The sequence below is a fragment of the Mesoplodon bidens genome, assembly GCF_964165515.1.
Source record: "Mesoplodon bidens genome assembly, chromosome: 1".
In the NCBI taxonomy this organism is placed as follows: Eukaryota; Metazoa; Chordata; class Mammalia; order Artiodactyla; family Ziphiidae; genus Mesoplodon; species Mesoplodon bidens.
The window spans coordinates 138,028,509-138,051,692 of NC_138176.1; the positions used below are offsets into that span (position 1 = coordinate 138,028,509).

A 23,184-nucleotide genomic window follows, 5' to 3' on the forward strand; every position below is an offset into this window, starting at 1 on the left:
TGCGGAGCGGCTGGGCCTGTGAGCCATGGCCGCTGAGCCTGTGCTCCGCAACGGGAGAGGCCACAACAGTGAGAGGCCCGCGTACCGCAAAAAATAAATAAATAAAAATTAAATTAAATTTTAAAAAAAGGAGACTCTTTGGGCAATCTTAGGCAGATCAAAGCTCCAAGACCCAGGGACCTTTAACAAACCTACCTTCCTACCATTGCCTTCACAACGGGAGAGGAGGGCGGTATTTATGGTGGGAATGACGGGTGACATTCTAAATACCTACCCTTTTTGAAACAATATTTTTTGATTGCTAGGAAGGAAGGCTGATACAGATAAGATTGTCAGAACAGAAGTGAAGAGGGTCTAGGTCCATGGAGCACCCACAGTTACAGAAGGCAGGAAAAGGAGCCAATTTAAAAAACTTGAAAAGACAGAAAGGTATGAAGACACACTTCTGAAACCCCCTGACTCTACCTCTGCTAAAATGACACAGATGGCAAGAGCTGTAAATGGTTTATATGTTTGTTTATTTGAAACTAAGTACTCTGGCTGTATTCCTCTTTAATTCACCCACCTATATATTAAAATTGCCATGACTTGAATTTGTGTTTAGAGTTCCAAATTCTTGAACTCTGTTAGCAAAGATTCCAGCAAACAAAGCTGCAAGTTAATTTCAGGTTAAAATATCTATTTTAATATAATATCCAGTTTGATATCCATTACACATCAGCCAGAGCTTCCTTTAAAATGCAAGTCTCCCCTACCATCATGTGTTACCTATGCAATGTTTAAATAACATGGTGGTCCTTCTTTTAACAACTGTCCTTGGAAGAAGCCAATATATATAGATACAGATATAGATATAGGCACAGATATAGACATAGATCATTACAAAGGAGTACCCAGGCAATGCTAGGAGGGTGGCAGACCAAATGCATCTCAAGCTCACGGCTAAGGCTAGTTAATTAGGGTGGCTGCTGTGGGAAAGCACCACACCTTCCTCCAGCAACAGGGCATGGCTCTGAAATCCATCACAACCCTAGGCCATGCCCTCCAGAGATGCTTCCAGACAATGACTGTGTGGAACAGGGGTTCCTTAGGCTGGAGGACTCCCCAGCTTTCTTTGCCCAGAGGTCTAGGACTCATCTACCCCACCTTCCTTCCCACTCTCCTTCATTCAGGGTCACACTTACAATGCAGGCAGACAGCTCTCCCAGCCTCTGCTGGATCCCACCCCATTTTCTCTCATAAGCCTCTCTCCTAGTAAAACCCTTACATATTTAATCCCACCTTACTCCTATCCTGGCATGTGCTTCTTGGAGGACAAGAGACAACATCACCTGAATTTTTATTAAAAAGAAAAAAATCTGGGCTTCCCTGGTGGCGCAGTGGTTGAGAGTCCGCCTGCCGATGCAGGGGACACGGGTTCATGGCCCGGTCCGGGAAGATCCCACATGCTGCAGAGCGGCTGGGCCCGTGAGCCATGGCTGCTGAGCCTGTGCGTCCAGAGTCTGTGCTCCACAACGGGAGAGGCCACAACAGTGAGAGGCCCGTGTACCACAAAAAAAAAAAAAAAAAATCTATTCTAACTCATCAAGAGTAAATACAGGCACACCTCAGTGTATTGCACTTTGCTTTATTGCGCTTTGCAGATACTGAATTTTTTACAAATTGAAGGTTTGTGGCAATGCTGCATCAAGAAAATCTATCAGTGCCATTTTTTCCAACAGCATTCCCTCAGTCCTTGTCTCTGTGTCACATATTAGTAATTCTTGTTAATATTTCAAACTTTTTCATTGTTATTATCTTTGTTACAGTGATCTGTGACAAGTGATATTTGATGTTACTATTGCAAAAAGATTACAACTCACTGAAGGCTCAGATGATGGTATTTCTAGCAATAAAATATTTTAAACTTATGGTACGTACGTTGTTTTTTTAAGACATAATGCTATTGCACACCTAATAGGCTGCAGTATAATTCAAACATAACTTTTATATCCACTGGAAAACCAAAAAAAAAATTTGTATGACTCACTTTATTGTGATATTGGCTTTAATGAGGGGTCAGGAGCCAAACCTGTAACATCTCCAAGGTACGCCTGTATATGTTTTACTGAATTTAAGAAATAGCATGGTTATTTGGAAACTATTATAATGACTATGAGCAAGTCCAAGATAAGGCCTACCTAACTACTTTGTGGCCCCAGCACTTAGCAGTGCCTGTCACACAAAGCATACACAGTAAATATTTGTTGAACTTGATCAAACTGAATAGAAATGAGTACATTTCAGACATTCTGCACAATGCCAATAAAAGATGCCACAATGGGGGCTTCCCTGGTGGCGCAGTGGTTGGGAGTCCGCCTGCCGATGCGGGGGACACAGGTTCGTGCCCCGGTCCGGGAGGATCCCACATGCCGCGGAGCGGCTGGGCCCGTGAGCCATGACCGCTGGGCCTGAGCGTCTGGAGCTTGTGCTCCGCGACGGGAGAGGCCACAGCAGTGAGAGGCCCGTGTACCGCAAAAAAAAAAAAAAAAAAAAGATGCCACAGTGACAATGATTTTCAAAACTTAATACAATTCCAAAATATTAACAGTGAATATTTCTAGATGACGGCATGATAAATGATCTTGATTTAAGTTTGTGTGTTTGCCTACAGTTTTCAAATTTTCTCCGATGAAAATTTATGATTTTTATACTTAGAAAAACTCTCATACAATTAACAGGAGAGACGGGATGACGATAAGCTTGGTCCAGGGGACCCAGGCAACTCACCTGGCACATAGATGTAAATGCGTCTGCCCTCGATCTCACTTTCTTCCAACTGCGTGTGGTTGTAATAGCAAGTGTACAGCCCTGTGTGGGCCGCCGAGGCACTGACTACTTCCAGCACCGTCACAAAAAGGCCACTGTTGTTCTCCTCATTTCTGATTTCCACATTGGGGTTCTCTTCTTCAGACATGGGGTACTGCCAGCTCACTTCACTCTCCCCAAAGCATCTCAGAGAAAAGGATGAATTCAGCTGTACAACCCTCTCGTTTTCATTGGGCAGGATGGAGGGTAATGAAAGCTGGCAGAGGATGAGGCTCGGCCCTGTAAAAGGAAACATGCTCTGAATAGGATGCAGTCCAAAAGGACGGTCTCACCCCGAGCAGCTTCTATGAACAATGACCATTTCTACGCAAAAATCCGTTAGCCTGGATGCCCATGAAAGGCCCCCCATTATAACAGCACCGCATCTGCTGAGAGCAGCAAATGCTCCTAAGGCCTCAATAGTCCCGCTAAGCGCCCCTGGATTCACCCATCCAAACACTCCAATGCACAGAGGACGTATGACTCCAACTCCATATTTTAGACTCTTATGTGTGACCATGAAATATCCCAAGATAGCATAAGCTCAAGCACACATGCGTTCTTTACTGTGGACAGGGAACGCAGACAGTAAAGACACAAGGCAGATTCGTGCTCAAGAAGTACGCATCTTCCGTTCCTCTCTACCCTCTGGCGTGCCTCCTCTCTAATGACTTCCAGAAACCAAAGCAGAAGGATGTGGATTTCAATTCAAAAAGAATAGTCAAGCCCAAGAGCAAAAACTCTTAAGTTCATCTTAGAACCTAAAATGTCAGTCTAGCTTCCTCTGTCTATAAAACTGGTAGAGGAGATATTATGACTTAATTATTATGACTCAATTAATTATTCATTAATGTTCTCTAACCTCCCTCTGAGCCTGGTGTGGGAATCCCAGCCAACTTCAGTATGTGTCCACTATGATTGATCAGCTTTGTTAACAGGGAAGTGGTAAGTACACCTGGGTCACTATCCTGCAGATGGGGAATACTGAGTGGACTTCAGAACTCCTAAATCACTGATAATGCTCAGTTCTACCATATCCATCCAGATAAGACCTAAAGAGACTAATAGGCTTAAGTTAACTCCTCAGACTAGAAAAACACTGGTGTCATGGTGAACATCTGCAATTTATAAATATCTGGATGAAAACTAAGAAAGTCCAATAAATATTCCAACAAATGGCCCCAATGGCATCCTCCTGTTGGAAAAGAGTTACTAAGCTTCTCCAACAGTCAAACAGTCTATTAATTCAGTTTCAAGGCCAAAGGTGATTCTAAGATTTTGTAGCAATTAAAGCATGTTCCACCTAGACAGCAGAGAGAACTGAAGGTTTGTGGTCATTCTAGATAATGTCCCATAGGTTTCTACTTCTCTTTACTCTTTTGGACTGTTTGCAGTATGCACAGTATAGGTCATATACCCGCAGAGCACAGAACTTAGGGAAAAAAAAGATTTCCCCTAGGACAATGAACTCAGATAGGCCTGTGTGATCCATACCTGTGAGGAGACAGCCTAAGACGAGGAGTGCCCAATGGGAAGTCCCCATAGTTCTGGAAAACTGAAAAAGTCGAAAGTCAGACAGAAACAATGTTAGTCAATAAAACAACCCATGAGCCTAGTTCTCTTTGTGCTTTGCACTATGGAAAATTTCTTTTTCTTTTTTTAGTTATTAAATTGCCTTTTTATTTATTTATTTTTAATTTTATTTTATTTATTTTTTTATACAGCACGTTCTTATTAGTCATCAATTTTATGTTAACAGTATCATTTTAGTCAACAACATCCTGGTTTAAGATTCACAGTTAAAACAGTAAGATGCCTAAGAAGCAGAAATCAGATGGCCTTGTGCGGCCCCGAGATCATGACAGGAGCCATCTGAAGCCAAAACCCTTTTTGATTGCCTGCAGCTTTCAAATTCCAAAAAGTCTGACTTTATTGTCTTGGAATATGTCCAAAAGTACAGAAGAACGGTTCCTCTTAAACCATTTAAATTATGAATGCAAAAAACAAATAAACATGTATTTACTCAACTTCTAAATTTGAGCTGTTTTCACTCAAAATGCGTTGTTACTTGCTTCGTGTTTCGCTAACAGAAAATACTCGGTCACATCCTCGGCAACTTTTGGAAAAGATGCTTAGGCTGCCAACAAATATCTTAATACTTAAGAGCCATTCTGGTATAGACGTTTTACAAGTTGCACTAACCCAATGTCACTTAGAGGATGTCATAGGCAGGCCTGTACCAGGCTCAGGCCTGGGCCCCCAGCCCAAGTTCTCCCAGGACCTGCTACATTCACAGTCAAGCTAAACAAGGCACAGAAAAGCCGAGGGCACAGGCATGGAAGGAGGATCAGTAAAGGAAGTGAAAAAGGGAGAGGAAGTGCGAGAGAAAAGCGTGGCCAAATTCTTGTGTTTCAGGGATGCAGTAAACCACAGGATAAAATTCAATGGATGATTCGTTTTCACACAGGTACCTGTACCTGCAAAAGCCAAGTTCTCCACCCTGATTTCCTGCAACAAATTCTAGGGAATGGACGAGAAGTAGAGAGAGAGAGACTGAAACTGAATGTCCTTAAGACGAAACAGGGAAAAGCAGAGGGCAAGAAAGGGGGGATAAGGAAAATTAACAGAGGAAAAAATGAAAAGAAGGACCCATATTGCCCTTCAGTAAAACCACTGAAAAATCCATTCTGGTCCACCCTCTGAAAAGGCCCCTCTCCTTTATCCTTTTCTCTCCATGCACACCCCACAAATTTTATTATCTCCCCCTTCACTTCCCACATGAAGTCATTGAGAAAGTGATCTTCCTGAAGTCGACCACGATGAGCTTGCAGGTATTGGGGCTGCTGAGCACCCAAGTTTCAATTAAAGAGGCTCCGCTGAGGGGCCTGGGCAGGGGTGCAAGCTTTAAGATGACCCATAAAAATCAGCTAAGCCTTGGCCTGGGAGGTACTGGGTCTCCGAGTTGCTCAAAACCCCAACTCATGCAATGGAAGTGAGTTCATGGGACTTAATTTGTTCCGTCACTGACTTTGATGTGTGTACATGATTCCTGAGTAAGCTGTCTAAAAAACAAAACAAAAGAAGAAATTCAGGTATGCCTGTGTTTAGCCCTTGTTTTCTTCTTCTTTTTTTTTTTTTTTGGTTGCAGAGGATCCAGTTGATAATAGCCTAGTAGTTTTTGGCGGAGCCTGAGAGCTTCATCATGTATTCTTGCTTGGAAGTGGCAACTGGCCTACCTGCAGACATCAGATTTCTGCCCTATTAAATTCTACCAGTTAAATGGAGGAGGATGAAAGACAGAGTGAAACATGAAATGCTGGTAACAGTGAGTGGGCTGGACAGGACAAAAATGATAATTCTGTTCTCTCCAAAGCAGGAACGAGAAACCAATATTTATTAAGCCAAAGTTGTCATGTGTATGCCATGTTTGTTCATAATAACCTTGTGAAATATCTGATTTTAAAAAGTGCCGCTTGAGGCTCAGAGAGGTTTAGCAAATGACCCAAAATCACACTGTTGGTGGTAAAGCTAGGATTGTAACACCACATCTGTGTAATGCAAAAACCACGCTCTCTGCAATCCACCATATGTTCTCTCTCAAGGGAAGGTCAGTGTTTCAACCTTCTGTGCTCCCTCCACCCCCAGCTATTTCCTAATGCAAACTGGGGCCCTGCTTTCCTCCTCTGCTCTCTGCCGTAGCGAGAGCGGCACAATGTGCTGTGAACCCAAATGCAATTTGCACAACGCTAGCTGGCTGATGGCTTCCAAGGATCCTGGCGTGTGCCCAGGGATGCAGGGTCTCCTCGCTGCTGCGGTGACGGGCACAGCGGGCCCCAGAGCCAGGCTGGAAAGACTGACTTACCACAATTAGCAGTAACGGCCTGTGTGTTTGTACATATAAATATCAGCCTCCCACTGATAATCCACTTAGCAAACTTCAAAGGAGCCCTCCAGAGCCAGCTTGATGTCTTGGGTTTTATCACATTTATATCCTGCATTCCTTCAACTGGGCTTGCCAGTGATGCATCTTTAAAGCATTCCCAAGCTTAAGAGAGGGGCTTACTGCTTTTACAGCGCAGGCTGTGACGAGCGTTTTGCCCCAGCCAGGCCCCACCATGTTTCCTTCTGTGCATCCAGATATGGGGGACCCGATGCCAGGGAGGATTACTTACTGACATACAAAGTGGGCAATGAAAACAGGGCCTCAGAGCAAGCGATAATGATACAAATACTGAAAATCAACATGTGTTTACTTATGATTTCAACCTCCCTTCTCTGATAAGAGTGGTTCCCTGGCTAGAAATCTAGGCATATTTGTGAAGTTTCGTGTCATTACTCGTCTGTAACTCAGACAATTTACTCGTGAATAATTGCAGACTGTTAGCCCTACAGGGAGGTAATAGAAAACAACTGGAAAGAAGGGAGGCTTCCCTTCCTATTGGCCCTGGAGTGAGAATCTCTAGGAGTCATGTTGCTATTTCCAATGCTTTTCTACTCTGGGAGTAAATGCTCATCCTTAATCGGTAACCCCTATCCTAGAGCTCATCCAAAAGTCAGACATGCAAATATAAGTAACTGAGGTTACAGATTCAGAGAAACACAGCATGTTATGAGTCAGCAAGAATAAACCACTTTGCAAGGAGGAACAATGGATTTCATCCAAAAAACTTTTTTTTTAATCATAATCATTTCTCTCATGCCAGCCGTGTGCTGGACTTCAGTCTCAGTCCTCTATACTCACAACTCATTGCCACAGGTTAGAGAAACGACTGGAGAAAAGAGATCTCTTCCGTGTTCACTCTCAGACAAATGAGTGTGGTCTCTCCTCCCACCCCCCATTCTCTGGTCCTCCATTCCTTCTCTCAGAAGACATGATAGAAATGGCATTAGAGCAGGCTCTGATCCCACATCTGACACCTAGGGCACCTCTCTGAACCTCAGTCTCTTCTGTAAACCAGGACTAAGAACACCTGACTTGCTGGCTTGCCTTACTGCACTATCATAAAGACTAAATTCTATAGTTTAATTGAAAGGGCTTCAGAAACTGCAGCTGTTAGTTTTCATACTGCCTCTTTTTCTGCAGGCTCCAAAACTGTTTTAGATGAGAGGGACATCAGAGGGGCTACTGCAGCTTCTACTTACTGAGACAGTCAGGCCCCAGAGGCCACTTGACTGGCCCTGTACCACCTGCGTAGTGGAGAATTGAATCTGAACTCGCATGTGGTGAAGCCTGGTGTAGTTATCAAGACTGTTTCAAGTTGAACCAATATATACAGTCATGTAAACAGAGAAACAAATCTGTTTGCAGCCACTATTCTTTCTCTTTAACAGGTTGCCATCTCTGTCCCTGCAAACAGAAGCAAAGAGCCATTAACTATGACTCTACAGTCAAAAACAACATGCTAAGCTGGAGAGTAAACAGAGGGCAAGCAATGCAAGGGCACTATTTCCAGAAGAGAGAGCATGGCATTCTTCTCACAAAGCCAGAGAGCTGGCTTCCGGATCACCAGCTGCACAATGCATCCCACTGCAGAGCCACTGAATACTGAATTTCACCCCACCCTGGCATGATTAGAGGCCACAGAAGACTCTCTCACAGTCCCAAAAGCCACTGACGACTTCAAGATTCAGATTTCCGAGGTTCAGTTAATTTCAGCTCTCCTCAGTTAATTCTAACTGTGAAAATTACATGTGCTGCTTTTTCCCTACAACAAATGTTCTTGTAACTTCAGCCCAGGCAATCCAAATGCTGGTCTACCCTGGTGGCAACTTCAGCGAGGGTGTGTTTACTGGGATCTGCACCTCACCAGAGCCTGTTTTACTGTTTTTATCTCCTTGAGTTCCATTAGACATTCCAGTGATGGGCGGGGGCTGGAGTATTTTTACATGGGAACATTTTATGGGACCGTCTGAGCTCATAAACCTTTCTGCTCTCCTGCACCAGATATTTAACCATGAGGGAGACTACAATGTCACTTCCTTTTGATTGTCACCAAACTGGTGTGACACCTAATGGGACAACCTTAGGTGTAGCAGCTTGTAGTATACTTGATCGCACCAAGTCCCCAACACTAGGGCTTCACTGTAAAAGGAAATGCAAATAACCCACCTATCTTCTTCACAGGTCTGCTCTGATAATCAGATGTGGTAGATCAGCATTTTGCTCATTAGGTAAATACAAAGGATTAACAACTAAGGCGAAAGACTACCCAAAAGTCCATAAAATAAATGTTGTCGGCCCAATGATTCTTGCAACTTCACAGAAGAAGAAAACTTGGTCCTACCGGGTGGAAAATGCATTTTCCTGGTGCCCCGACTCGCTTAGAATATCCGCGAAGCCCATTCTCGCAAAGGGTCGTTGCAGTTCTCAAGTAAAACCAGCAGGTGGCAGTATTGGTCCAAGGGACAGGCAGTCCTGCTTAGATGCTGCTACAAATTCTGTGCCAAAATGTCCCAAATCTTAACTTTCAATCTCTTATTTTATTGGGTTGTACATTTAGGTTTCGTGGTGACCTCAGCTCAAAGCCAGCAGAATAGAAACAGGAATAGGGTAACTGCCTGCGAAATGGCTTAAAGTTCCGCGGGGCCCCAAGAGAATTCGCTGAGGGCCAGACATCACCACCATCATCACCATCACCATCACCCCTGCCAGAGGGTCGGCCGGGGAGACTGAGCTTCGGCAGCCAGGAAAATGGCGCTGCCATCCCAGATCGCAAAGGTTTAGAAAGTTCAGCAGGAAAAGCCACTCGGGAGGAGGTCGGGCTGTTCAGGGTTTTGTTTCGACAACGCTCTCCCCACCTTGCAGTTTCCGCCCGCTCAGGGGAGGGAGACCACCTGGGCAGCGCTAGGTGGGGGTCCCGACGCTGTGGCCGGGCCCGCGCTGCCCAATCTGTTCGCATGCCACTGTCACCCCTCGTAAACCCCCCGGCGGGGGCCGCGACGGCCGCGCAGCCCGGGAACTGCGGGCTGATTGGAAACGACTGTTCCCATTGCACAATAACGCAGGGTCGTAAAACAAACAGCAAGAGGCCGCCTGCGCGGCAGGAGAACTTTCGAGGGGCTTGACACCGCCCGGCCCCCCAAAAGCGCCCAGGATTTTACATCCTCCGCTTCTTCCACATTTAATTACTATGACGCCCCTACCCTTATCCCCAAAGCCGGAGACCTCCGCCCCTCTCGCCCACCCAGCGCCATCCGGGCACACAAAGTGCCTGCGAGGCGTCAATCTGAGGCCTCCAGGAGGGGATAAGGTGACCGAGGTTAGTGTTCCCCTGGGTCTCAGCGCTGCGCTCCGACCCGGCGGCTGCGCGGACCGCCGGAGGCTGGCGGAGAGCCGGACTGCGAGCCGGACGCCCTCTAGAGGGCGCGGTAGCCCCGAAAATCTTACCCGGCTAGCTCCTCGCTCCGACCGGCCGCTCTGGCTCCGGGTCCCCGACAGCGCAGCGGGGACCGCTGCTCGCCCACCTTCGCCGGGGTGGTTCCGCGCTGGCACCGTCCGGCCTCCGGCCCCGCCACGCCCACACGAACACCGAGCGGGCCGCTCCCCCTCCCGCTGGTCCACGTCCTCGGCAGCTCAGTCACCCCGGCGCTGGGGGCAACGACCGCTCACTCCCAGGTTTAGCGCCCGCGTCCGCCGCTGCGCCCCAGGCACGACGCTAGGCGTTTGCATTGTTTTCGGCTGAGACCTGAGAGGGGGCCGGACGGGGTGGAGGGAGAAGGACCGGGTGGGTTTAGGGTTACAGTCGCGCGCTCGCGCCTCCTATGGGCCGGAAAGAGCCACGGCCGCGGACAGCTGCTCGCAGAGAAGGCCGCCGTGGCTGCGCCTCCTGCGCTTTTAAGAACCCAGCCTTTCCCCGGTGTCCCCCTTGCCCGACGCTCGCTCAGCCCAGGCTGCCCTGAGCACACAAGCGCCTCCTGAGCCTCTCGCTCCCCTTTCGCGGGGAAGGGGAAGACTGCAATAGGCGGGGAAGGAAGCACCCTGATTCTGAGGTCGTCCATCCCCTACAATCTACTTTTCCAACGGATCTCTGGCTCACTGTTCAGTTTAAAACAAAAGGAAATGCCACCGAGCCACTACAGCAAAAGACAAGCACCGGCAGAGCCCGGACTAGAGTGTTGTGGGGAAAAGCAATTTGCCCCGACTCTGCCTCCCGCGCTCGAGGCAAGATCACAAACCTTACCCCCCGCCTCGCGTACCCCGCTGGCTGATGCTGCGCGCGGACCCCGTAAGACCAGACGCAAGGGAGGCTGAGAGCCGTACCTTTCGGCGACCGTGCAAGCTTTTAGCTTTCCCCCATGAATTGCCACTTTTCCATCAACAACATCTAACCCTATCGCAGCTCCCCGGAGGCCAGAGGGAGTCCCACCCACCGGGGTCTGCAGGAAGGCGCCGGTCACCACGTCCCCAGGATGCGTCCCGGCACTGCGCGCCGCCCACGGCCGGTCCCCAGGAGGCACAAAACGGGCCCGCCTCGGCGCCAGACGCGTTTGCAGCTGGTAAGCCCGGCCCGATGCCCCTCCCCCTACACCCCTCCCCAGTCCGTGCCCCCGGAGGAAAGCGGACCTGGGGCCGGGAGCCAAGGCTCCGTTTCGAGTCCCTCTCGGTCTAAAGGCTGGTGCAAGGGCCGAGGGGCAGCTGAGGGCTCCTTCCTGGTGCCTTCTCCCACCTCGTCTATCTCCCACTCGCCACCACCCCTCGCTCTTGGGACTCCAATCCTGGAGTCCAGCTACGCTTGGGTCAAACCAAAAGCAAGACTGTCTAAGAGCCCGAAGCAGGGGCTCACTAGGGTGTCAGTGAGGCCGGTCGGGCCCTCGCCTGTCGGGGAGTGGAGGAAGGGCTCCCTTTACCGTAAGGACTGTGGAGAGGAGAAAGGCAAGAGAGAAGGAAAAGAGGGAAGGGGAGCAAAGCAGCAGCACCAGGGCCTGGGTCGGTCAGATGGAGGTGGAGATTGGGGATGGGAGGGAATGTTAAAACCAGAGCCAGAGCGGAAACAAATGAGGTGCTCACGTCCCGGGGGCCCCTTCCTCCCCTCCAGCGGCCCCGGGGCTCGCCGGTCTCTGGGGTGTTAGTCCGGTGAGCTGTGCGGCTGGTTGTCGTGCCCCGTTTGCCCCGGATGTCTCTCCCTGCTCTAAAAAGCTGCCTAGTTCTGTTCGAGAGCGACCGCTGCGAGGCGAGGCGGTCCAAAACGTTGAGCAATTCGGTTGCGGAGCCAAAAAGCCATTTCCCACACAGCGAAGCCAGGGGCTTTTCCAGGCGGCCGGGCCGGGCGCGGGGCAGTCCGGACCTGATAAGGGTCATTCACTCTCCCTCTCCAGCCCCAGTCTGCCTCTCACCCTTGGAGATGGATTTAAGTGGCAAGTTCTTCCAGGCACTCTTTCTATACATCCTGGGGTCCTAGCAGGGCTGGGGGAGCAAAGGGCGGGGGGGGGGGCGCTCTGGCGGCGGGAGAGACAGCGAACCGACAGTCCCTCTCTTCCTCCACGGCTGAGACGCTTGGCCAGGCTACTGGCAGCTTCTTCACACCTGGCCAGGCGGCCGGGGTTCCTGGCCCCCTCAGACGGCGGTGCTGCGGCCAAGTCACACTCCCTCTCACTCTGAGCTGGCCGAGACCCTTTCCGACCTGAACCGCTGATCCCAGTTGTTTCCGAGCCAAGTGGACGCCGCCCGCTCCCCTGGAGCTGCCTGGAGAAGTTAATCTCACGTATAAAAGCCGATTTCCATGGGGATAGACGGTGGAAGAAGGAGGGGCGCGAGGAGAGAGCTCCGAGTAGGGCAGAGACTCTGGCCGGCGCAGGGAGTGGAATAGAAACAGGGACACTGGTGAGGGTGAAGCACGGGCGGCGAGTGCCACGCATCCCGGCGCGGAAAGGGGCATGCGAGGGGGGGTGCAGGGTCCGGGTGCCCCGAGGGAGGTAGTTCGCCTCCCATCTTCCTGTCTTACCTGGGAACCAAGTTTCTCCGTTACGAGTTGTCCCTAACTTCCCCCACAAGAAGTTCTCCACTTTTTTGGCGACCTTCCTTCTTTCCTTCCTGCGGCCGGGACTGGGCAGGAGCAGAGCCCCGGGCTTTGCATAAACGGTTCGACCGAGGAAGGGGGCGCGCAGAGATTGGTGGGGGTGGGGACCACCGCGCACAATGAGGGCCCCTTGGAGCGCAGTTCGAAATTCCTCAAATCCCAGTTGCTGGAATGCGAGGCGACGATGACTTCTTCACTCGGGGCCAAATGTGTTTGTCATTACTCCAGACCGCCTGCCTGCCTGCCCTGGCCGCCTTCGCCCCGCGCTAGAGCGCGCAACCAGAGCGCACTGCGGGGCTGGCGCCCGCTCTCCCTCACACTTCACTGATCCCACAAACCTCCGAGGAGCTCCCCAAACCTCGCCCAAATCCGCGCCCCCTCTGGTCGTCTCGAAGCCGCCAAGGCTGTGCTGAGTCTGGCCCCGGCTCGCACCGGGCGCAGCGCCGTCCAGTAATTACGCGCCCTGGGTCGGAGCCATGTGCACCCGGCGGGCACCCAAGGTCCGGCCCTCTCCAGCCGAGCCTTTCACGCCTCCCCTCTCCTCAACCCCTTCCGCGCCCCACTCCGCGCTCTTCTCTCCCCACCTCCCTCGGTCCACCGGCCGTGCTCCACACCACCCGCTACAGCGCTGTCGCGCCAAACTGCGGGCGAGGAATGAAAATACTCGTTAAAAACCTGTCGCCTTCCAGGACCCAATGCCAGGAAGAGGGCAAACACCTCTGCCCCAACTCCCAGCATTACTAGGTGCTAGTTCCAGTATACATGAATACCACCCCCAATCCCAAAAGAAACCTCAAAAATGTAACCCTAAACAATTTCTTTGGGAGGCCATAGAGTTGTTAGAAAAACACTGCTTTTAAAAATAGGTCTGGAAAATGTGGTTTTTTAAAAAAATGCCTAGACTTTCGAACTCTATAGTTATCTTTCCTCCAAGTGAAGTTTATTCAAAATAAATTACTCTCTGGACACACAACTAGAATTCAACTCCAATTTTTTTTTTCTGATCGCCCAAACTTTAAGTGAAGTTACTTCACTTCTTGTAGCCCAAAGGGCCTGATTAGGGACTTCTCTTAGAAACAAAAATCCTTTTTCTCCTCCCTTACCTTCTCCTCCTATGTCAATTCGCAATGAAAATCCTACATATGGAGCAAAAAATGTGTCCACGGCCTTCAGTCCTCTCCTGTAGTCCCCTCCTCTGTTTCTCTCACTCTAGCTCCAACCGTAATGGGCTCAAAACCCGCGTTTTGTAATTGATTCAATGTTATAGTCCATCCTTCTAAAACTAATCATTTGCTCTAAGTAAATAGCTGTCAGGAAATGAAGGCCCCCCCTCCCCTTGGCCTCTTCAAAATAAGAGTTTCCCTCGAACTCCGTGCGCTCTGAATCTTCCAGCCTCCAGATTGCGCCTTCGCTTTTCGCTCTTACGCAATCAGGGGGTCCAGCCCCAACCTCCAGACTTCGACAACAACTGGGGGGCGGGGAGAAGCAGACCAGATGGGGTGGGGGGGTGGGGGAGGTGTGGATGTTCTGCCGGGGAAGGGGTTCGCGAAGATACAAACTGCCCATCATTTCCAGAATGAGTTTGCCTCTTGATCTGGGGGACAATTTCCTACGCAGCTATGTTGTTTTGTATTTTCTTTGAAAGGAAGAAAAAGAACACGTTAAATTGCAGTTAATGCCCAGAGAGAATATAAATCTGGAATCGAGAAGTGTCCCTTCTGTAGGAATTCCTAGCCCGACTATAATTGGGACCGTCGGGAGAGGTCTCCGAGCGGTTGCGTCGTTTTGAACCCGGGGTCTTTTAGGGAAAGTGCCGTGCAGTTGCTAATCCTTTAATGGGATTAGGCAAACTGTTGAGTCTAATAAGAAGATGATGGGTGTTTTTTGGTTTGCTTTGGTTTTGTTTGGTTTTGTTTGAAAACGGGTTTGAAGGAGGGTACAAAGAGTCGAGGGTCTGCATAGGTTTGGAACGTTCTCCGACTGAACGACCTTTACTCCCTTGGAGCACTTATCTTGTCATGTCTTTGTTTTCATGGTTATCTGGGCGAGGTTGTCCTGGCTTCTATCACGCACACAAAAAGGCTCAGGCTTGAGCGTCTGGGGAATCCTCTACAAGCAGCCTGTCACCTCCGCGCTCGGGGGTGGGGGGAGGTGTGTGTGTGTGTGTGCAATTTGACTCTCCCTGCGCTCCCTCCCGCCGCCTAGGTCAGACCTTACCTGTGCCCGGGGGTTGAGAACGGAGCCCCAAACCCTTTGCCGGGGGCGCGAGGCAAGAGACAGCGCCGGGAGAAAGCGATCCTGCTCGCGAAGGAAAGGGGGCGCTGATGCTCCAGGAACCAGACCTGGGCGGAGTGGGGCTGCCGAGCGAGGGCGGGGGAGGGGAGCGCGTTCACCTTCCCCGCCTTCTCCAATTTTGAATTCTCTTGCTGGGTGGAGGGGCTCATCCCTCCCCCACCCGCACTCCCCACACACAACATACACACTCCTGAGAACGGCCAGCTCGGCCTGGTTTAGGCTGGAACGTGGGACAGCCATCACCTTTTCCCTCATCCAGAGGATGGACGCGGGACAGCCTGTAGGGGATGGTCACAGAGAAGTACTCCAAGGAGTGCTGTATTGAACTGGGACCGGTTCCTGGGATGTCAGGCAGGGGAAGACGCCTGAGGCTGGGCTAGGGGCCCTTCTGCGCAACCGCCTCTCGTGCATCTTCAGTTCGGGTGACTGCCCTGCTCACTATTACTTCCACATGTTCCTTCAGGAAACCATTGAAGGCGAATATATGAACAGCCCCTTGTTCGGAATGCTAACAGGATACCGTAATGTTTGTAGATAATGAACGGGGACTAAAGACACCCCCACAAAAAAATTGGAGTGCGGAATAATAGGGGGAAAGCGGGTGCTGGCTTTCATGCAATTTAAAAAGTCAAGCTGAGATCTAAGTTTTTATACCAAGTACCCAAGAGGGTAGGAAGCGAGGCAGGCAGCAGGGCCTACCCAGGAAGGCCTGCTTTGCTGCTAAGAAATTGCCAGACCGGTCACGCCGGGATCTCCCGAACGCAGGGCCCCAGCACTCCCCGCCCACAAATGGTAACTTCACAGTTCATTTCAGAGCAGCTTAAAGGGGCCCGAAAAACGGACTGGGCGGAGGGTGTCTTCGGGCCATAACTCCTCGCGAGTTTAAAGCTGAGAGAATGGATGAGCAAGCAAGCACTCAGTTGTCCTTCTGGTAGTAATTACCTGCCTAATTTGAATGATGCCTTTGTTATGATCATTAACAAACATTTGCTAAAGGTTTCCATGTGTGACATTCCAGAAGGTTTAAAGGCCTGGGGAGCAGACTCCCGGCATAGAACACCGGTGGGGGGTGGCGCAGAGAAGCAAATGGTTGGGAGAAGTTTTCGCCGAGTCTGGGCCGAGCAAAGATGGAGAGAGGGCAACATCTGCCTCTCCAGCAAAAGCAAAATAAACCCAGTGGTCAGGAGCAACCTCGGGGCTGGAGGTCCTCGGAAAGAGGCGGTTCGTTCCTTAAGACGAGTCCTGCCCAGCTGCCCCTCCCACTGCTCATAGGCGGATTTGAATCTTGCTGTCCGCCCTCCGCCGCTGGCCCGAGGCTTGGAGAGGTCGGGGCTGCGCCCGTCAGTCAGCCCGGGCGTCGCTGGGAGGTGGGGCGAGCCGAGTTTCGCTCTCCCCGTGTTGTTCTAAGATCCTCCAGATTGCTCCCCCGATGCTCGGTGTCCCGGGTGGTCCTGGAGCCGCAGCGGGCAAGAAGCGCCTCCTGGCCGAGGCGGACTGAGGGGTCTCTTCTCGTCGGCTTCTGACTGGGGCATCGCGGGTGACCAGGCCACCCTGTGCGCCCCGAGGAGTGACCCTCGCCGGCTTGGGCAGCTGAGCGAAGGTCTCAGCCTGCACCCGGATTTTGATTTTCAACCTCTTGTGCTTTTCCCTTGAGGGATCATCATGGGGTTAAGAATGAGGGTTTTCTCCCCAAACCCGGAGTCTGGGCAGCTGCGACCCTCTGGGAAGGAGGCCCAACTCGGGAGTTGAGCCATGTGGGAAGTTTGGGGAGTGCGGTGTTTCTGGCGTGACCTTGCGCATCTAAGCGCCCAAGCGACTATGAAAGTGGAGGCAAAAGATGTAGCAGAGCCAGCCATCAAAAAGAGCACTCCACAAAGTTTTAACAACCAAATCGAAATGGTTCCTGAGAACAAAAACAAAATCTCCCCCTTCCCTGCTTCCCGGGCTCGCGCTTTCGGTCCCCACCCCACCCCTGGGAGACCGCTGCCGCAGCTCAGGGCGTCACACCTTCGGCTTTCGTGGGCGTTTCCTGCTGAGTTGGCTTTTTCTTTCTCCTTTACTCCTCCCCTCCTCTCCAGCTCCACCCCGCAATTCTACTTTCCGCGGAGAATTCAGAAGGTCCTTCGGCTTTAGGAGACCTTTGGTTGCAGCAGTTATCAAAGCAGTTAGTTAACGAAAATCACATTTACACAAACCTGCAACTGGTTTTTCAAATGAAATTGATGGGGGGGGCGCACATTTCTAGCTTTCTGAATTGAAAATGAAGGGCCGTTTGATGGTTGGGAGGGAAAAAAGGCTCTAACTGTCCCTTTTCCCACCCCCTTCAATTCTTAATTGGGCCTGGAAGAGACGCCTCCGTGGGCCCACCGAAGGGACCTTCGTCTGGAAGGCTCGGAGGAGGCTTGTGGACGTGGTGCACAGATGTGTGGAGTCCCCGCAGAGCGCCGGGGACCCCGCCCTTGCCTCGGGTCTGCCCCGGCTGAGGCTTGGAAGCTTGCTGCGAGCCTCTGCACGTTCAGAACTCAGAGAGGCCCAAGTCTTAGAAAAGGAGGAGAAAGAGGGTCCAGACTGGCCTGTGTAACTTGGAGTGACAGTTCTCTCTGAGGCCCCTGGCACACCTCCTCTTCTTCCCAGTGGCTGGCTAAGGGCGCAGCGTCTCTTCTGGGTTCCTTGTTGCTCTCTCTCCAGAGATTTGTCTCCAGAGAGATGTAGAAAGCAGTTCCCCGTGGCTGGAGACCAGAGGCACACTCTGCTAGGGTCCCTAACACTTCAGCCTGCTTACTGAGCTGAGGACCAGAGACTGTGGAGTTGGGAAAGACGTGGTAGGACTAGACCCCTCTGGATCTGGATTTTTGGATATCTTTTTCCTAGGGAGAGAGCCCCACTTCCTCAACCTAGGGATGTTTCTGTACCTCCTACTCCCCTCTTCTTCTCTTAGGCCTTAGCTTTTGGTTACTTTTAATTTGAAACCCATGTGAGGGGAGAGGGAAGGAACGAGGAGATTGGGAGGTCTGCTCTTTATTAGGGGCCTCAGCATCCAGCTTTCCAACACACAGCTGTGGCTTGGGAGGGGAAGGAGGGCTGGCTCTGTTTAGGTCAGCTTGACTGAAGAAAGGGCCTTGTCCTCTGGAAGTCCCAGGAGTACAGCAAGGCCCAGTGATGTTATTTAAAAAAAAAGAGAAAAGCAAAGCAAAAAGCTTCCAGCTGAAACGTTGTTCAGGGGAAAGCCAGTGGAAACTGGGTTCCACAACTACATTAATTATAGTACATAAGTTTGAATATGAGCCACATTATTTAATCAGGGTATTATTTAATCCCCGAGACAACCCTGTGGGTTGTGCATGACTACCTCCATTTAACAGAGGAGCAAAAGAAGTCAGAGGGGTTAAGCAATTTGTATACAGCAGTGCCAGGATCTGCCTAACAGATACCAGTTACAGTGTGATCTGGTGAAGATAGGTCATGTCTCTGAGCCTCAGTCTCCTCATCTGTATGAATGGACATAACGTCTGCATTACACCCCCAGGTTGTTGTGAAGGTTAAATGAAATGAGGTATAAGAAGCCTAGGAAGGCACTGGATAAATTTTCTCTTTCTTGTCTTTCTTCAGGCTTTTCCACAGGCACAGTCACTGTCACAGTCATCTCCAGTTCTCTGCTTCCCCTGGATTTCCCTCCAGAGCTGGGTGAAGGCCAGTCTAGTTTTCTAGTTCATATTCTCAATTAAGGGTGGGTCAGGGCCATCTTGGTTCCCAACTACTAACCCCCAATGTTTCAGGACCTCTCAAAAAATGGGGCCTAGGCAGGAAGGCAGCGGGGAGCCAGGAAGGAGTAGAAAAAGCAACTGAAATGAGAAGACAGGCCTGGCATCACCAACAAGAGGGTCTGTAAGAAAGTCAGGAAAAAGAGAAGTTGAGGCCTTAGCCTCGGGGTGAGGACCTGTGAGGGAGCCTGTGTGGTGTCTTGTTCACCAGATGCCCAGACTTTGAGAGGATGCACTTGGTAGGGCAAGGTGCCCCATGCATGCATCTCCCAGACAGCCACCCTCCCCCACCAGACTTCCCCCAACCTTGATTTTGGAAGAGTTTCTTTCCCCATTTTTCAATTCATCAAAAACTTATGGCACACCTGAAACTAATACAACATTGTAAATAAACTATACTCTAATATAAAATTAAAATTAAAAATTTTTAAAAAGGGAGTTTAAAAAAAACTTATGGCATGTGCCAATCAGAGTTTCCTCTCAGCTAGAGAGAATTGATTCAGGGAATTCCTTAGTGGTCCAGTGGTTAGGACTCAGCACTTTCACTGCCATGGGCCCAGGTTCAATCCCTGCTCGGGGAACTGAAATCCAAGCTGTGCAGCCAAAAAAAAAAGAGAGAGAGAGAGAGAGACACACACACACACACACACACACACACACACACACACACACACACACACACACACACACACACGGAGAGTTGATTGAGTCAAGAAACATTTATTGAGCATATGCCTTGTGTCTGGCTCTATATTAGGCATTAGGATTACAATAGTAAACAGAATGGATATGGTCCTTGCCTTGAGGGCCTTGCTACAATTTTCTTGTCTAGCCACCAGTGCCCCCTCCCCATTGCAGACTCACTGCTGCAATGAGAGAGCCCCCATTAGAATAACACTCATTTTTTCATGAGACTGTAATGAAGAAGATGACTAGAGAAGGCAGACCTCTTGAATCATGGGCCACAGAACGCACGCACACACACACACACACACACACACACCCGAACTCTCCAGAATGTGTACAACTGGGATCTCCAGCCTGGCTGCAGAGGAGCTTATCTTTATCCAATTCAATATAATAAATACTTACAGAGCCAGAAATGCCCAAGACTCCATGTCAAGTGTTGAGGATACAGCCCTGCCTGCATAGAGTTAGTTGAGCAAACAATCAATAAAACATAAAGTTGGAATATAGTGCTGTAAGCGAATGTTAGGGTGCCCAGTGATGTCAGAGCACAAAGGAGGAGCCTAACCCCAACTTGAAGGTTGGAGAAGACTTCTTAGAGGGAAGGGACGTCTTCTCTGTGAACCTGAAAGGAATAAGAATCTAGTTCAGGAAGACTCTTGTGAGTCTCCAAGCATGGGCTTGGAGATGAGAGACAGCAGGAGGCCATCAGCAGTGAAAGAAGTTTGGAATGACTGGAACTTGTAAAGGTCCACACGGGGAGGAGCAAGAAAGAAGCCAGATCCTGGAGGCCTTCCAGGTCATGTTTAGAATCTGGACTGAATTCTATGGAGATACTAGAATTGATTTAAGGAGGGGCAGGACGGGAGCAGGGCTGAATTTTAGGCAAGATTAGCCTGGAGGATGCCAAGAGGCAGGGAGGCTACCACTGTAATCTAGCAGGAGGGGTGCTTCCCTGGCCCGGGGCTGAGGGCAGGGAATTTGGAGAAAGTGAATTGGAGAGAGGGAAGTTGAATGTGAGCTGTGAGAGAGAGTGGAGTCCTTACCTTAGGCCATAGCTGGTGCTGTTGACACAGTTGGGGGACAAAAGGAACACAAATTTGGGAAGGAAAATGGAGTCCACTCTTCAACCTGATACATTTGAAAAAAACTCAGGCAGGGAAGGATTAAAATGAGGAGAAAATCCAGAACAGAATCTTGAGTAACTCTAGCATTTTCCAGTGTACAAAGAAGATGCTGAGAAACAGCTAGGAATCTTTATCTCCAGAATATTCAGCTCTTGTCTCTGAATCCATATGATGGGATTTGGTCGAATTTAAAGAGCTATCTATGCTTACCATCTAAGTTCAACATTATAAAATGTGGCCAGACGTATCAGGTGATTTTATATTTATGAGTGATTATAAACATTCTATGAAAACATGAGAGCTTTAATTGTTATATGAGTGGCAATACTAGATTATTTTTTCCCTCACTCATACTCTTTTTTTTTTTAGACAAGTATGAGAATTTATTTGCAATTGAAATTTTTGGAATACAAATCAATAATAATCATTATTTTACAAGGTTTTCTAACATGAATAAATAGGCAGAACATTTTAATAGTAATAAACAGAATTATGTAAATTAACTGCAAAAACTACCCCCAAACTGAAGAGATGCTTTTCCATTTAGACAATAACTAACCTTTGTTTTTTTCATACTCTTAAATATTTGTATCCATATTTGTATCCACATTTGGATTTCAGATCACGGAGCGAGGTTGAAGCCAGATTCTTGTCCTAAGGATACTCAGTGCTAGCTCTGTACCCCCCACTTGCAGTCTTTGGCAGGCACTGGAGAACTTAATGCAGGGCTCACTTTCAGAGACAAAAAAATATGTATGATTCCAGTGACCAAGATTGAATATTTTCCTCCAGTAATCATTCTCCCCTCCTACTCAGTAATTGAGCCTCTGGGTCGCTGTTATTGTTATTTTGGTTTTTTTGTTTTTTGTTTTGTTTTGCTTCTTGGGACAAAATCTTCCTTTCACAGTCTCTCTTGCAGCTAGATGTGGTCATGAAGAAAAGTTCTGGCCAATAGGATGTAAGCAGAAGTTGTGGGTGCAACTGTCAAGAAGTGTCCTTAATAATAAAGGGCATATCATTTTCAATCTGATCTTTTTGCTGGATGGAAAACAGGTGGTGACTGGAGCTTCAGCAGCGATTTTAGACTATGAGGCAACCTTGAAAATGGAAACTACACCCTGTAATGCAGTAAAATGGTAGGTCCCTGACCCAAGAAGCTCCAAGCAACCCCTTATAAACTACTTATTGTCTTCTGGAAAATGTAGGAGAGATACAATTCTATCTTGTTAAGTCTCTTATTTTGAATTTTTCTGTGACTTGCAACCAAGCTTGATCCTAACTAATGAAGTCAGAAAGGGTTTGCTCGTTCTAACTACAAATACAACTACCCTCACTCAAAAATGAAAGCTGTCTGGGGTGAGAAGAGCTGAAAACACACACACAGCTGCATGACATCCCCATTAAGCCTACCAAGACTGGATGTCTCCCTGTGACATGCTCACATTTACGATGTTCCTGTGGAATTCTAAGTGTGTGTGTGTGTGTGTGTGTGTGTGTGTGTGTTTTAAAACACTCATTCAGAAGCGCTGCTTGTTCAACTTAATTTGTCTTTGGATAGTTAGTGACACAAAAGGAAATGCGAAGAAGACAAAAAGAAAGACATATTAGCTCTCTTTTCATCTTCTTTCTCCTGGTCTCATAGTTTCATTTTTTGTGATATCCTTGTTCTTACCCTGCATATATTCTTACAGTCTGCGCATTTCTGGCCTCCTCTCTTTGCCACTTGCAGAACCTCAACATATTTACATCCTCGTTTGATTTTTCATGCTTTAAAAATATGCCTTCAGGGTAAACTTCATGCCCACATTTCAAGGTCATAAAACGATCCTGCAGGTAAACCATCCACAGAGTTTAGGCCAACTTCCACCAGACTTGGCAGAGAAACGCAGCCCCACGAGGCAAGGAGATGACGATTCCTGACTGACTCAGGAACTGAATGAGAGAACTCTGAGTTTCTCCTCTCCCTGCCCTAACACAGCTACAAATGTACATCGACCTCTGGGTGCTAACTCAAGCCTCCAATCCAGCTATCACTAAGTCTTGAATCATATACTTTTTCCGCACAAAATTTGAGGGAAGGGAGACCTTCATAGCCTTAAATAAAAATCAAAATCAGTTTTCCTCTGTGGCCTGTCTCCTCAGCATTTACCCCACTGGATTGTATCAGTCAGCTGACAAACGTTCATTGAGCACCACCTGTGCCAGGCACTGTGCTAGACTCTGGGGGACCGTGGTGGAGAAACAAACAAGACCTCTGCACTGTGGAGCTTAGCTTTTGTTGGGGGGAGACAGACCAAAACCAAACCAGGCCCTGATTAAAGTGCTCTGCTATCATCTGGGGCTGTGTGAGGCTATCCTAGGAAGCCTCAGCTGGTCCAGTGCCTCAAAGGATCTTCCCTGAGAAGGTGCTATTTAAAGCTGCATGCCATATGTGTGGAACCTAGAAAAATG

At 49.1% G+C, this 23,184-nt stretch overlaps 1 protein-coding gene across 8 annotated transcripts in view; it reads right to left on the bottom strand.

Moving 5' to 3' along the window:
• The window catches only part of PDGFRA (platelet derived growth factor receptor alpha), a 47,742-nt gene extending 32,644 nt beyond the window's left edge, over nt 1–15,098 (bottom strand). Inside the window, exons 1-3 of one of the 8 annotated variants that reach the window (XM_081237743.1) lie at nt 15,081–15,098; nt 4,342–4,402; nt 2,770–3,087 (exon numbers count right to left, since the gene is read on the bottom strand). In XM_081237743.1, coding sequence (XP_081093869.1) covers nt 2,770–3,087; nt 4,342–4,390 — 367 coding nt within the window. In that variant the 5' untranslated portion in view covers nt 4,391–4,402; nt 15,081–15,098. The other 7 variants (XM_081237738.1, XM_081237740.1, XM_081237744.1 and 4 more) reach the window with 7 other exon arrangements.
• Between the last annotated feature and the right edge of the window lie 8,086 nt (nt 15,099–23,184).